Source organism: Rhineura floridana, chromosome 12, assembly GCF_030035675.1.
Source record: "Rhineura floridana isolate rRhiFlo1 chromosome 12, rRhiFlo1.hap2, whole genome shotgun sequence".
In the NCBI taxonomy this organism is placed as follows: domain Eukaryota; kingdom Metazoa; phylum Chordata; class Lepidosauria; order Squamata; family Rhineuridae; genus Rhineura; species Rhineura floridana.
The window spans coordinates 28676129-28690784 of NC_084491.1; the positions used below are offsets into that span (position 1 = coordinate 28676129).

Here is a 14656-nt window from a genome sequence, read left to right on the forward strand (position 1 = left end):
AGTGCTTTTATTTCAGACATAAAAGCTTACATCCCTAGAGATGCAAGGCAGAGATGCTTTGGTGCTTTGTGCTTTTGTTTATTATTACATTTATTTATTATTACATTTATATCCTGCCTTCTCTCCAAGGAGCTCAAGGTGATGTACATGGGTCTCCCCAATCCACCCAACAACCCTACAAGGTAGTTTAGCTTGAGAGACAGTGATTGGTCCAAGGTCACCCAGCAAGCTCCATGGCTGTTGGAATTTGCCGTGGAAATCTAGTCATAACTTCCTCCAGACTACATTGCAGTGGCTCGCCAGTGTAGTTTAACACCAAATTTAGTTAACACCAATTGCTGCTTCTAACCGCCACCCCCTTTTGTGACTGATGAGATTGGCTTCCGGCACAATTTAATCAACAGTAAATCTCCCTCGTTTTCAGCAGGACATAACTGAGTTTCAAAAATCTGCCTTCTGTCATTAAGGCTGCAGTGCTGTAGCACAGGGTGGGGTGGGGGACAGGAAGCAAAAGTGGCTGAACTGCCTTATCCAACTCTGCTGCCAGGCTCTTGATGGCAAGATGGAAGTGAGGGTGGAGCAGCATTCTTCTGTTCCTCCATCCACCTCAGGGTTTTAAAATGTTGTTTCAACTTTCTTCTGACTGGCAACAGTAAGAGCAGAGACACACTTATTGTTGTGCTGGTTCCAGTGCATCTCTACCTCTCTGCTCAAAACAAGGGCACCCAACACTAGTCAAACGCCATCCCTTTTTACTCTTAAAATCTCATCAGGACAGCTCCAGTGCGTGTTTTTTTAAGGTCACCTTCAGGGAGGTTTCACAACTGATTGGTAGATTGACCCTTTTGTCTTCCTGGTGTGGCCAACGAAAACGCTTTGCTTCAGGCTCAGGCAGAGACAGTGGGCTCGTTCACACGGCAAGTTACTGTGAGATTGGTGCTACTTGCACCCCCGTTTAATTTGCAGGGTTCACATGACGTTGCAGGCAAAGAGAAGCTAGGACGCAGTTTTTCCCTTTAATCCATATTAAACCAATCCGGGGACAATGCGAAAAGTGAAGGAAAAACCATCTCCGCTTCACAGCATTACTCCCCATGTAGGTGCTTTGCTCCAATGTTTTTTGCTGGGGGGTGGATCATCATTTTCAGATACTCCCCTTTCTCCACCCACTGAACTCTCCATGAATTCCATTTCATTTCTGTCAGCTTAACAAACAACTTCTGACTGACTGCTCCTGAACTGCTGCAGCCCTCCTTTCTTTCACCCCCCCCCAGTAAACTGCCTTCCTTCACTCCTGTTCTTTCTTTCTTTTTTAAACCTTGGCATGGTTTGAACTCCCACCCAAACTTCCTTGGACTTTGCAAAAGCGAAGCTGAACTACCCCCGTGACTTTCCCGCACAGCGCCGCCGATCTGCAGGAAGGGAATGTTGGGCTGCGAAGCATGTGGCGTCGGCGGCATCTATGCCCTGGAGCAATAGAAACGGGGCAGCCAAGAATGCGTAACGTGTTCTGCTGAAATCACTTTTATGACCCAGGCTAACAAGTTTGGCAGCTGCACACCAGTCACTGCTTTTCCCTTCCAGTTTGCTGCACAGCACCCCAGAAGAGGGGGGAAAGGAGCAACTTCGGGGGTAGCGAATGTGACAGAAGGTGCGCGCGCACACACACACTGTCTCCCACTATAAAAATTGCATTTCATATGTACTTAATTTAAAAAGGTGGGTTACTATAAATATGTCAGGAGGAAATGAAACTGACAGAAAAAAGTTTTTGTGTCAATTGCATCCCCATGCTCTCCCTGCTTCAGCTTGCAATTGACCAAAAAAAACCCCTCCCCTTCTTAATTAGCAATATGGATACTCCGGAGGGAGTAATTATGTAAATTTGGGGGCAGGGCCACAAGGAAATGGCGATACTAAATCTTTCCAGATGAACCCGAACTAGTGTGAACGGAAAACAGTGGATTAGAAGGTAGGTGGTAGGAACCCTGCAAATCTACGATGGAAAAAGCTGTGTCTTTAATCCGATGTTCAGCTCCCATGTGAATCAGCCCAGTGATTGGCCCAACACTTTGCTCTGGGTGGTCCTGCAAGGTTTGAAGGCAGCAGTGGGGAAGGGAGGTGTGGCTAGCAGAGGTCAATGTTGCTTCAAAACACAGCAAGAAAAACCATTCTGGCTGCTTTAGAAGGGACTAGTGTGCTCAAAGCCTTTGAGAGGGAGGAGAGAGTGAGCGAGAGAGAAAGACATTTAGATCAGCTTCTGAGCTGGTCTAAATTTCTCCCAAGTTTGAGTTGTGCCTGGTCGTCTGGAACTGACCTATGTGCAATGGTATATCATGGGCCAAAAACTCATTTTTGTTGCAATTAAAGGCTGAGGGATGAACTAGATGTTACACCATTTGTGCAATTAGAGGATGAGTGGATGCTTTCTTAAAAATAAAAATAAATAGTAGGTGTGGGGGGGCAATCCAAATTGGTATCACTGTGTGTGGGGGGGGGGATGGTTAAAGCTTCCCTGCTCTTTAAAATCCTGATCTGCTAGTAAGTTGTTGTTTTAAATGTAAGTGCTGATTGGGAGAAAAGTACAGTATCACATCTACTTTGGCTCAACCAGGCCCCTTAGTTTACATCGATTATCCACCCATAATTCTGTTTGGGGGGGGTTGATATGTGAGAATGGACACAGGAGAAATGAATGCCATTACTGACAATGAAGCATCTAGTCCCCCCCATTTAACAACAGCAACAATGTTGGGGTGGGGGAACAGCAGGAAAAGGATGCAATGGAAAACGCCCAGGGCATTTTAAGGAAGGTCCAGAAATTAAAACCATGGCTTCTGCATTCTCTAGACTTGCCAGCTGATCTTTATTTCAAGGACTGGTTCCTTGTTTAATATTAAAATATAGCATTCCTCATTTAAAAGCCATTCCTTGAAATAAGGATCTCCCACTAGTACTGCCCAGCTTATACTGTGTTGCAGCCGGCTGTCTCAGAAGAACAATGAGGGTGCTACGTGGATGGAAATCTGTCAGTGGAGAGAGTAACAATCTTACACTTGCCAGATAAACCCTTGACTCTCTTCCCCAGGCCTACACGTTTATACCCAGCGTGCCTAAGGACAGGAAGCAAGTGATCTTCATCTCAGTAGTGCTGGTGCTCCTGGCCACTATCATTATTGGAGCAATTCTCATTGGAGTTTACATGACACAACAACACACCGAAAGGGTGAGTAGAAGACGGGGGGGGGGGGAGAGCTAATGCCATTCCTAAGAGTAAGGCAACTCCAGATTTGAGGGTATTTTCAACAAAATGCCCTCCTAAGTTGGCTTGTCCCTGACCGCAGCAGCAAGTAAGCTATGCACTTTCATTTTAAATTTACCACAATTCCTGTGAAAGGGGGTCACTCTGGCAGATTGTGGGAAAAGTAAAACATTTGCTTGCAGACCTAGCTACTTATCACACCGGGTGAGAGGCAGGTCACGTTTCAGTGCCGGTGGGCCCTGCGAGTCTGAAGGTTTTAGGAAGGAGGTCATAAAGCCACTTGTCCTTTCTTTTGTTTGTTGCCAGACAGTATTTAATATTCAAAGGTACATTACCTCTGAATATGGGGGTTCCATTTGTCTATTGTCATATTAGCATTTTATAAAGTGCTTTGGAGTGTTCACATACATTATCTCTGCATTATCTAGGGATTATATACAGATGTATATTTTTAGGACCCATCCTATGTTCTGTGATGTTTAGTTTGTTTTTAACTGTTTGAATTGTGCTTTAAAATTTTTGTAACCATCCAGGGACTACTGGGTAAAGAACAAATAAATTCTAACCATCATTGTCATCAAGGGACCTTGTGGCCCTCACGTTGTTGGACTCCAGCTCCCATCAGCCCCATTCCCACCAGCCTCATGGCCAATGGTCATGGATGATGGGAACTGTAGTCCAACAACATACAGAGGGCCAACCCCCCCCAGGCCTATTTTGTTACTTGGGGCTTTGGAGGTCCCAGGCTATGGTCTGAAGGCACATAAGGCCAGGTCAGGTCTGGTCAGTGCCTGGATGGGAGACTGCCTGGGAACCATATGTAAGCTGCCTTGGGTTTCATGAAAAGAAAAGCAGGGTATAAATGTAATAAATAAATAATAATAAATAATACCTAGTTATATAATGAATTTTTGCTTCTTTGGTTTAGGATTTAAGTGACCAAATTAAGTAACCAAGTAGCTGAAAGTTCCAAATGCCAGCTATTCCAATTAAAAGATCTCTGGTAGCAAAATGGGACAAACCTTTGCCCATGTACACAAGGGTGATGGGACATGGCTAGCATTCAGGGCCCCACTCCTCCATTCACAAGTTATTTGAACATGGAAAGAATAACACCAAGATTGAGCCTCTGTTTAATGAATATCCTTACACCATTGTTCGGTAATTTAATTAGGCCTCAGTAATGCACAGATAGGAGGAATTAATGGAACAGACTATTTCCCTTTTTACGTTCTCAACAGCTGTTGCCAATTTGTCATGTATTTTATCCATCACTGCTACACACATATTAATCATCTGGAGAAGTGCTTATATGTATATTGAATGCATGAGGTGGGCAACAGGATTGCACCCCCTTGCCTCAATTCTGATATGATTCTAAAGCAGCAACTAAAATGACTGCTTCAGAGGTGTGCCTTGAGGCCAAGCATGCAAAGAACCAAGAATATACAGAATGCATTTCCCTTTTGAAACTTGTCTCCTCTGTAGATAATTAAAACCACTAGTAAGAGAAGTGATGGTGAAGTGGTGGAGCAAACTGTGATGGTGAACAACCAGGAAAGTGTTGCTGCATTTCATATCCAGAGCAATACAACCTTGGCCACAGTTGTCTATGACTATAAACATGTAAGTCCCAGAGATATTTCAGGTGGTAATTAAATGTTTTATTATCTCAAGTGTCAACCACTGAGCAGTCTTAAGAGTTCTGACGGAATTCTCTGCAACATCACATTGGATTCTACAATGTCCTTCTTGGATTATGGCCCAATTTACATGGAGCACTAAACCTTGGCTTAGTGCTATGTGGATAAGCCTTTGTGAACCCAAGCAAAGCCTTGTGCTCCCCCTTCTCCTCTTCTCCTTCCATGCAGTCAGGAGGAGGACTTCTACCAAGTTTAGTTTTGCTTTCAAAGAATCTTGGTTTAGTTGTGGGGGTTATGGTTTACCACAAGCAGCAGAATTGTACAATGGTATTATGATGTTAGCAGTTTTCATTTCAGTGTAAAGGAAACACAATTCAAATGGGCCTGGAGAACACACACCATTAATTACATGTCATTTGTAGATTGAAAACAACAACAGTGAATACCACTGGTATTTGCTGGATTGAATTCTGTTCTTGACATGGGACAAGTAAGCAAACATCAGCAATTTCTGTTTCTGTTTCCATTTTCATAGGAATTCTCAATCTTTATGTTTTTAGCAAAAGAAATGCCATCCTTTATTCTTTCTCTGCATTTCTTTTTCAAAGTTTATGTTCCTTTTTGCTCTCATTTGGACAAGATTTCATTATCTGAAGGAAGCCTTCTTGCCTCCCATAGCTGCCTTAACTCTGGTTGTTATTAACCACAATGCCATCCTCTTGGATTTAGTACTACCTAAGGAATGGTGAAGAGGTCCAAAAGGACCTCTTCAAACTAAGTGAATGTCCAGTAAAATGGCAAATGCAATTCAATGTAAATAAGTGTAAAATTATACATATTGGAGCAAAAAATCTTAATTTCACATATACACATGAGATCTTAACTGGTGGTGACTGATCAGGAACGAAATGTTGACTCAGTGTGCGGCAGCTATGAAAAAGGCAAATTCCGTACTAGGGATCATTGGGAAAGATATTGACAATAAAACTGCCAATATCATAATGCTGTTATATAAACGTATGGTGCAGCCATCCTCTCTCATAACATTATAACGCATGGACTTCCAATGAAGCTGAATGTTGGAAGATTCAGGACAGACAGAAGAAATAACTTCTTCACACAGTGCATAGTTAAGCTATGGAATTCATTCCCACAAGAGGCAGTGATGGCCACCAACTTGGATGGCTTTAAAAGAGGATTAGACAAATTAATGGAGGATAAGGCTATCAATGGTTACTACCCATGATGGCCATGCTCTGCCTCCATAGTCGGAGGCAACATGCTTCAATACCAGTTGCTGGGAACTACAGGAGGGAGAGTGCTCTTTGAGCTCAGATCCTGCTTTCAGGCTTCTCATGGGCACTAGGTTGGCCACCATGAGAACAGGAGGCTTTTCTTATGTTCTTACCTTTCCTCATCTGCAGTATACATTCTAGCTGAGCTTCTGGCTTTGAAAACAACTGTTCTCAATGTTCAGCAATATTTACACCAGGGACCAGGTCCTGAGTGCCACTTAAGAAATCAACAGATCTCTTTCCCTCCCACTCCAAAAATATATATCTTTTTCTTGCTTCCTTTTTATTATGAAAATGGCATCTTCGCAACCATTTGCCAGAGCCAAACATGCCTCTCACTGACCTTGTTAGTACATTTTAGTTGGTTTGTCACAATATACTTTGCACCATTGATGCACTGAGGTGGTACATGGATGAAACCAAGGTCTCATCCAATCACTAAGCACGGCACTAGGTGGTACACACTTAGAGGAGGACACACCTTAAGTGCCTCAGCGTTCCTTAATTTATCCCCAAATCATCTTTGCTTCCTGCTTTGTTCCCAGCGTCTGATTGGCTTCCGAATTCAGGACAGAAAGCAATGTTCAGTGGTGGCGATGGATTCAGTTGATGTGCCCAGCCTACATGAAATCACCCTAGGAATCGAGCACATTGATGAACAGGTAAGGAAAGACAGGTTGTGGAGAATGTTTCCCAAGATTCATTACAAAATACTGCAGTTGAGAGAACGTGGCAGCCAAGAAGAAAGTCTAATAAGGATTTGTAATATATTCATTTTGGGTTAATTAAAAAGGGGAAAAACATCCCTGGAAATGTTCCTTTACATGATATAACCAAACTGAAGTCCTACTGAATACCATTTGCTGGAAATCAAAAGCAAGGAAAAGTACTGTTGCACCTGGGTCCCACTTACAGGCTTTGCAGTAATAGGCACCTGGTTGGCTACTGTAAGAACAGGATGCTGGACTAGATGGGCATGTGGCCTGATCTAGGAGGGCTCATGTTCTTACTTCAGTGGATGTTAAGAGCCTGTGGGCAAGGCAATGGAGCAGGAACTGGTTTGAGGATAATAACTATGTTGTTGTTTGACAACATACTTTGCCAAGGACCTGCCGCCTGGACTCCTGCTGGGAGGAAGCGCGGGATATAAATCAAATAATAAATAATAAATAAGGACCTGCATAATCTCTAGTCTAGACATTAATTGAGTACACAAAACCAGAGGGAGAACTATCTAGACATGTTTCCGATAGCCAGGGATGTCAGTGTTCTTTCCTAAAGAAAACTAAGATTTGCATCTGATGTCCTGCTTGTTTCTTTGGTGAAATCAGTTAGACTGGCAAGTAAACAAGAAAGGACCTTCTTAATGGTGGCACTGCTATCATAGATCTTTCTTCTAGTTAACATTCACTTGGGCCCCTTCAGTTCTGGAATTCAAGGCCTTCAAAAAGTCTTTTACTGTTGCCTTAAGAGAATTTGTGTGATCTAGTTCTAATGTGTCTATTTGTCTGTATCCAGCACAGTGCTTCCCACTCTGGTTGAGGTTCTGTTGCTTTTTTATTTCTCTCTGTATGTCACTTTGTGAAGGCCTGGCCCTGAAAAACAATGAATAAATAACTAGAACATATAAATAAACACCTGGCTTAAATGCACTGCTGTTCCAGTTCTTATTTTTGTTGCTAAAAAGCTCTATAACTTCTGATAAAGTATGGCTACTAGCAGAATAAAGCAATCAAGCTTTCTCCAGTAAAGTATATATAAATAGAGGTTACTCTTGAACACTTCATGGGCTCCTGCTGTGATGAAGGGTGCCATATACATCAAATAATAAATAAGTAAATATAGTGATACAGGAACAGCTTAGGAAATCAGAAAGAAATATAGGTTACTTTCAGTAGTATCATAGCATAGTAGAGTTGGAAGGGGCCTATAAGGCCATCAAGTCCAACCCCCTGCTTAGTGCAGGAATCCAGATCAAAGCATTCCTGACAGATGGCTGTCCAGCTGCCTCTTGAATGCCTCCAGTGCCGGAGGGCCCACTACCTCTCTAGGTAATTGATTCCATTGTCATACTGCTCTAACAGTTAGGAAGTTTTTCCTGATGTTCAGCCAAAATCTGGCTGAACATAGTTTTCATCCTCTGGCAGGCAGCCCCATACCTCCTTGCTCCATGTGGCAATGGTGAATTCAAAAAGCAGCATAGCAAGGAGGAGAAAGAAGGGGAAAACAAAACAACAATTTACTGGGAAGCTACAGCATGGCAAATTATGGAGTTTTGCTGAGTCTTGCCAGAGATAGCACTCCCCCCTTTAACTGCATTAAAGCATTATAATCCTGCCCCTTAGTGGCAGCATGTGAGGTTTCCTATTTCCAACACAATATAGTACTCCCTCCCTACCCCAAACATTCAGTACTGCAGCTAGGGGCAGAAGCCCAGAGAGCAACCAATAATGGGAGCAGTGGCAGATTGGCCTGGTGTCATTAGCCAGATCACTGACACTGGTCGTGCAGCATCCTTCCTTCTTATTTTAATTATCATCATCATCAAACATTTTTGTTTGTTTTGTTCTGCCATATCAGTAATGTAGAAGTAGTTGTGAAGCTGGAATAACAGGCATTGCGATGGGGCGAGAGGAGAAATGTTCATTGTGTGCTTCGCACATAAAATAATACAAATGGCTGTCTACCAGGGGGAGAGGCATAAGACCATTAGGTCCAGGGTCTAAAATTATCTAGCTGCACCGTGAGCATTCCTCAAAGCCAAGGAACCAGATAGTTTTCATATACTGGATGTGCTTTACCGCTCTTGACATCTAAGTTAAAATCTGCACCACCCATGTGAACAATTTCACTTTGTTTCCTACAAGATCTCAAGAGATGACCACTTGTCCTACAGCTTCAAGCAAGGAGAACTAGCTGATCGCACAGTTCTAGGAATCACAATGAATATCCTCTGCAGTGATGTCCCTCTTTACTGGGCTGAGGTAAAATATTGCAGCTTTTGAATTCTACATTCACTGAAAATATAAGTGTACTTGTGATGGGTGAATGGCACAGTGTCATTCCCTCAGTAAGGCTATCAGAGGATTGGATCAAGCAGGCCATCTTGTGATCGTAGAAAGAAACAGCCCAAGACATTTCAGTGCCTCAGGGTCTAACTTCATATTGGTTACATCCACACAATACACTGAAAGCACATTTAACAGACATTTAAAGCATATGGCCTCCCCCAAAGAATCCTGTGAACTGTAGTTTGTTAATGGTGCTAGGAACTGTAGCTCTGTGAAGGTTAAACTACAGTTCCCAGGATTCTTTGGGGGAAGCCCTTAAATATATAGTGTGGATGTAACCACCAGGCCTTTTTGCCCCTGAAAAGCTATGTTAGGAGAGCAAACGCACAATATTATTTATTTATTTATAATTTGATTTATATCCAGCCCTTCCTCCCAGCAGGAGCCCAGGGCGGCAAACAAAAGCACTAAAAGCACTTTAAAAAATAATAGAAACAGACTTTAAAATATATTAAAACAAAAGATCTTTAAAAACATTTTTTAAAAAGCTTTCAAGACATCTTTAAAAAAGGTTAAAAACATATTGTTTTTTAAAAAAAAGCAATTCCAACACAGATGCAGACTGGCATAAGGTCTCAACTTAAAAGGCTTGTTGAAAGAAGAAGGTCGAAATAATAGCTAATAAAACTAACAAACAATAGCTAACAAAGTTTGGAACCCTGCTGAGAGGGAAAGAGCTGGAGGGGGGCAATCTTGTGTGAGAAAGCCATGGATGGGAAAACTGCTAGGCACCTCCATCTTGCTGTTCAAAGGCGCTCCCTCCCAAATCGGCCACTAGCTTAGATAGATTTAAAAGGGAATTAGATACATTCATGGAGGTGGAGAAGTGCATCAGTGGCTACTAGTCAGGATGGCTTTACGCAACCTGCAGGTTCAGAAGAATACTAGTAATGGCAAGGAGGAACTGAAGCACAGAGCCAGCTCAAGATATTTTGCCGCCTGAGGCAGAACACCAAATGGTGCCCCCTGACACACCAAACTCAAGGTGCATAACACTCAAGACCAAAAGTTAATGCTTGAGGCTGAAAATCCTACAAGCATCTCTCCTATTCCAGAGCAGTAAAAAATACCATCATAATAAATAACTTTCATGACACCCAAAATCAGCTGCCTGAGGTGGCTGCCTCACTCTAAAGGATGGTAGAGAGGGGGCTATTATCTTCTGATGCTGTTTGTGGGCTTCCAAGTGGTGTCTGGTTGGCTACTGTGGGAAACAGGATCGTGGACAAGGGCTGTGTGCACATCATAACTTTAAATCACATGATTTCTGCCAAAGAATCCTGGGAACTGTAGTTTGCTAAGGGTGCTGGGAACTGGAGCTCTGTGAAGAGTAAACTACAGTTCCCAGGATCCTTTGGTAGAAGCCATGTGCTTTAAATGTATGGTGTGTGTGCACTGTTTAGATTAAGGATAGGCCACCTGGTGCCCAACAGATGCTCTGGACTCTAGCTCCCATCAGCCAATATGGTCAATAGTCAGGGATGATGAGAGTTGGAATCCAGCAGGTCTGGAGGGCATTGAGTTGCCTACCCCTGGACTAGATGGACCATTAGTCTGATCCTGCAGCCGCAGGGCTCTTCATATATTCTTATTCTTAGACTTGTACACCATATACTCTAAGGATAAGCAGTATGTGTTCTTTGACTATATGCGGCTTCAGCTGGCTCACCCATCTAGATGAAGCTTGCTTGACTGCTCCCCTGTGCTATGGCTGTGTGCATCAAGCGCCCCTTCAGTCTTCTGTTTCATCAGGAGATGGCATAGGCCCTGTTAAGAAGAAATAGAAGGCAACATCTCCCTCTAGTAATTCTTTTTCTTCTTTTCCAGAACAAGCGCAAAGCACAACGAGGAGGATTGCACTGTGCAGGGATTCTGATTATTAAACTCTGCTTAATACTGCAGCTCTGATACTGTGCTCCTATGAAAATATCTGTATTGGCTCGAGGAGGGCTCTTTCTATCAGACATTCAGCTTGCCAGTTTTTCTGCAGAATTTTGTTACCTTCAGCATACTACAACAGAGGAGTTGTGATGAGGACAGTAGTGTGTGACAGAAGAGTAAAAACAGTTGCTTCTCCCTACAGCCATTTGGCACCACAGACCCATTGGTGGAAGTGGAATTAAAATGAAAGTTCCACACAGTACTTCAGTATAGCACTATATTACCCATTAATGCCCTTCTCTGTGGCCAATATAATTCTTGTATGTGCTCACAATTAAGTCCCATTCAGCAAAGGTCCTTTCTAATGTTGATTTTAAAAATCCTGTTTGCAGATCCTGCCTGTTTTATTGCTTCCTGGTGATTGTGGCTGGGGGATTAGTGATAACTATCCCCTTGATATGAATAACCTCTTTTAATTGATCCAGGCTGCAATCAGATACACTTAATTGGGAGTAAGTCCCATTGGACCCAATTGAGGTTACTTCTGAGTAGACATGTATTGGATTGCAGCCCCAGTGTCAGTTTCTGTTCGCACAAGAAGGGGAGGAGGAGAGTCTTTAACTACTGGTTTCCTTGAATCATTTTTGTAATTTAAATATTATAGCCAAATAGTGCTATGTCACTATTATAAATGGGGAAAAAGAGAAAATAATTACCCCCCCCCCGCTTTTTGCCAGAATACAAATGTCACTAGTAAGTTCTAAAATATATTATGAAGAAAGATCGGGTGCTAGATGCTGTTTCTTTGTCAGCAGATAACTATTTTGGCTCAAAAATGGACAGAATGGAAAATTTTCCATCAATAGGCCTTAACACAAATGATACTGAAGCACTTTTTTTTTGCATTTTCCCCAACCATAATTCAAATGTAAAACTACATTTGGCTAGAAAATACATTTCATTTTAAAATTTCTTGATTTGGATCTGACAAAAATGGTGGAAAACTTTATGGACATTGCATAAGGTGTGTATGTGCTTCACATGAAGGCCTGACTTTGGGTTCCTCTGCTTTAGAAGCAGAGCTTGGAAAAGTTACTTTTTTGAACTACAACTCCCATCAGCCCCAGCCAGCATGGCCACTGGATTGGGCTGATGGGAGTTGTAGTTCAAAATAACTTTTCCAAGCTCTGTTTAGATGTTATGTCAGTACTAGCCCAAGACATCTTGCTGCCTGAAGCAGAGCCCAAGTGGTGCCTTTCTCTCCTGATGGGCCAACACTTATGTTTTTAAAAGTCTTAGTGCATCATTCAGATACCAATTCCTGCCTTCATCTCTCCCACCCTCATGGTGCTAAGTGAATCAGGTAGCTTCCCTTGCTTAAGCAGGGCCTTCTCTGAGTTAGGCAAGAGGAATCTGGAGATTACAGCCTTTCCTGTGGGAAGGGCCATGTGGCTCAGTTCTAGAGCACATGCTTTCCATGTGAAAAGTCCCAGGATCAGTCTCTGGCATCTCCTGAAAGGGCTTGGAAATACTCCTGTCTGAAGCCCTGGAGAGGTGCTACTAATCAGAGAAGACAATACTGAGCTATATTTGACACAGTATAAGGTAGCTTTCTGTGATGGTGCTACACCTCCGGAACACCCAACCCAGAGAGGGCCACTTGGTGCCTACATTGTTATCCAGATTGTTCACTGACATCTATTTTATTCTACCAGGCTTTGGTTTAAATTGTACATAGTTTCACTGGTAACTAAAGTGGGATATAACAATGTTAATCAATCAGTCAATGGTTCTCTGGATCTTGGAGAAGACATTTCTGTCTATGCTGCCTTCCTAGGTAGAAAATGCCTTCTTTTGATGGTGTACTGCAGCGTGATGCCTTTATTGCACCACAAGGAGCTGCTGTAGTACAGTAAGTCATGACAGAACAGAATACAAGTACTAGTCTTCACAGAACAAAGCGATGTCCATTTAGCTTTCAAAGGACAAAACTACACCAATTCCTGGTTTCTGTCTGAATAGGAAGTCACCATGCATGTGGAGCAAGTGCATATTTCTACATTAAGGTAAAGGTGTCCCTGCACTTGTAGTGCGAGTCATTTCCGACTCTTAGGGTGCCGTCTTGCGACGTTTACTAGGCAGACCGTATATATGGGGTGGGATTGCCAGTTCCTTCCCCGGCCTTTCTTTACCCCCCAGCATATGCCGGGTACTCATTTTACCGACCACGGATGGATGGAAGGCTGAGTGGACCTCGACCCCTTTTACCGGAGATTCGACTTCCTCCTTCCATTGGAATCGAACTCCGGCCGGGAGCAGAGCTTCGGCTGTGTTACCGCCGCTTACCACTCTGCGCCATGGAGGGCCATTATTTCTACATTAAAATAACCTCTTACCTAGACAGAAGGGAATTTGGCACCTTTTCACTATACAGTTTTCAGAGAATGATAAAGACACCTTTTTACCCTGGCCTTTGACACCTGAGATACATTGTTGTGAGTACGGGGGTTGGAATGGATGATTCCTGTGGGTCCCCTTCCAGCCTCTGATTTGGAATCCTATGCCTTGGGATGAGGGGCTGGCTGTGCTGGAGTTTCTTTTGTTAAGCTAATAGCGTGGCCAGGTAGTTAATGGGCCTATTAGGTGCCCAGCAACTGGTGAATGAGCCAGGAAGATCCTTTTGTCATTGAAACTCTTCAGGAGAGCATTCCCTCCCACCTTCCTGGCGGCTAGCAGAAGTTTGTGCTTTGAGAGTTTTGAGAATTGTCTAGAGAATGGCTGGGGCTGGAGGCAGACAGAGAGGCTACCCCTCTGCCCCAAGGCTTTAGGATGCCTCCTGCAACCCAGATGGAAAAGCTGGATATTGGCCTGCTGATGCCTTGAATCCCTCCATCCTAAGCTCAGGTTGGAATGTGTGTAAATAAACCATATTTCATAAAGACACCTCAGTCTCCACTGACCTTCTTCCCAAAGGAAACCAAACCCTGGAGGAGCACAGGGACCCCCTGAAATCTAACCCCTCAGACATTGGGGAGGCGCACAACAATAAGTTATTAGGACCCACTTTTTGAACTGCAATTTATTTTAAAAATTTTAATGTTGCATTTTAAATTGTTTCAACCTGCCCTGGCACTTTAGGGCAGACAATAAATTAGTAATAGAGCCTGCATTTCTTCTTTCTGCAATTCTATACACTAATAAGTGCAACATCCCTCAAGTGTGGGTACTTATGCAGATAGATCTGCATTGCACAGGTGGTTGGACTTGATGGCCTTGTGGGCCCCTTCCAACTCTACTATTCTATGATTCTATGACTTGACAAACAGTGAAGAGAATTGTCATTTCTTACAACTGCATAGCAACTGAGAATTCCTACTCCCCCAGAAACCACCGTGTACTGACTGACCTGTGGAGCCATTAATTTCTTAACTCTGCCAAATTCCAAAGCAGAGGAAAAAAAGGCCTGTAAACAATATTTGACCAAAGCACCATACAACACTTCTG

General features: G+C 43.0%; 1 protein-coding gene and 1 long non-coding RNA gene across 3 annotated transcripts; one reads left to right on the top strand and one right to left on the bottom strand.

The window, feature by feature from the left end:
• The first annotated feature begins 1910 nt into the window (after positions 1-1910).
• LOC133368588 (pulmonary surfactant-associated protein C-like) lies at positions 1911-11539 on the top strand. 2 transcript variants are annotated; one of them, XM_061593006.1, is made up of 6 exons: positions 1911-1972; positions 3089-3226; positions 4751-4888; positions 6746-6862; positions 9068-9184; positions 11099-11539. In XM_061593006.1, exons 2-6 carry the CDS (start codon positions 3203-3205, stop codon positions 11177-11179), a joined length of 477 nt encoding a protein of 158 aa, XP_061448990.1. In that variant the 5' UTR covers positions 1911-1972; positions 3089-3202; the 3' UTR covers positions 11180-11539. The 2 variants fall into 2 exon arrangements, with proteins under 2 accessions (XP_061448990.1, XP_061448989.1); XM_061593005.1 differs by lacking the exon at positions 1911-1972 and adding an exon at positions 2175-2329.
• Positions 7727-14656, bottom strand: LOC133368589 (uncharacterized). Its single transcript, XR_009758700.1, has 3 exons — positions 14559-14656; positions 10941-11038; positions 7727-7795 (listed from the first exon to the last, which is right to left on the bottom strand). It is a non-coding gene; the product is annotated as an uncharacterized LOC133368589 (long non-coding RNA).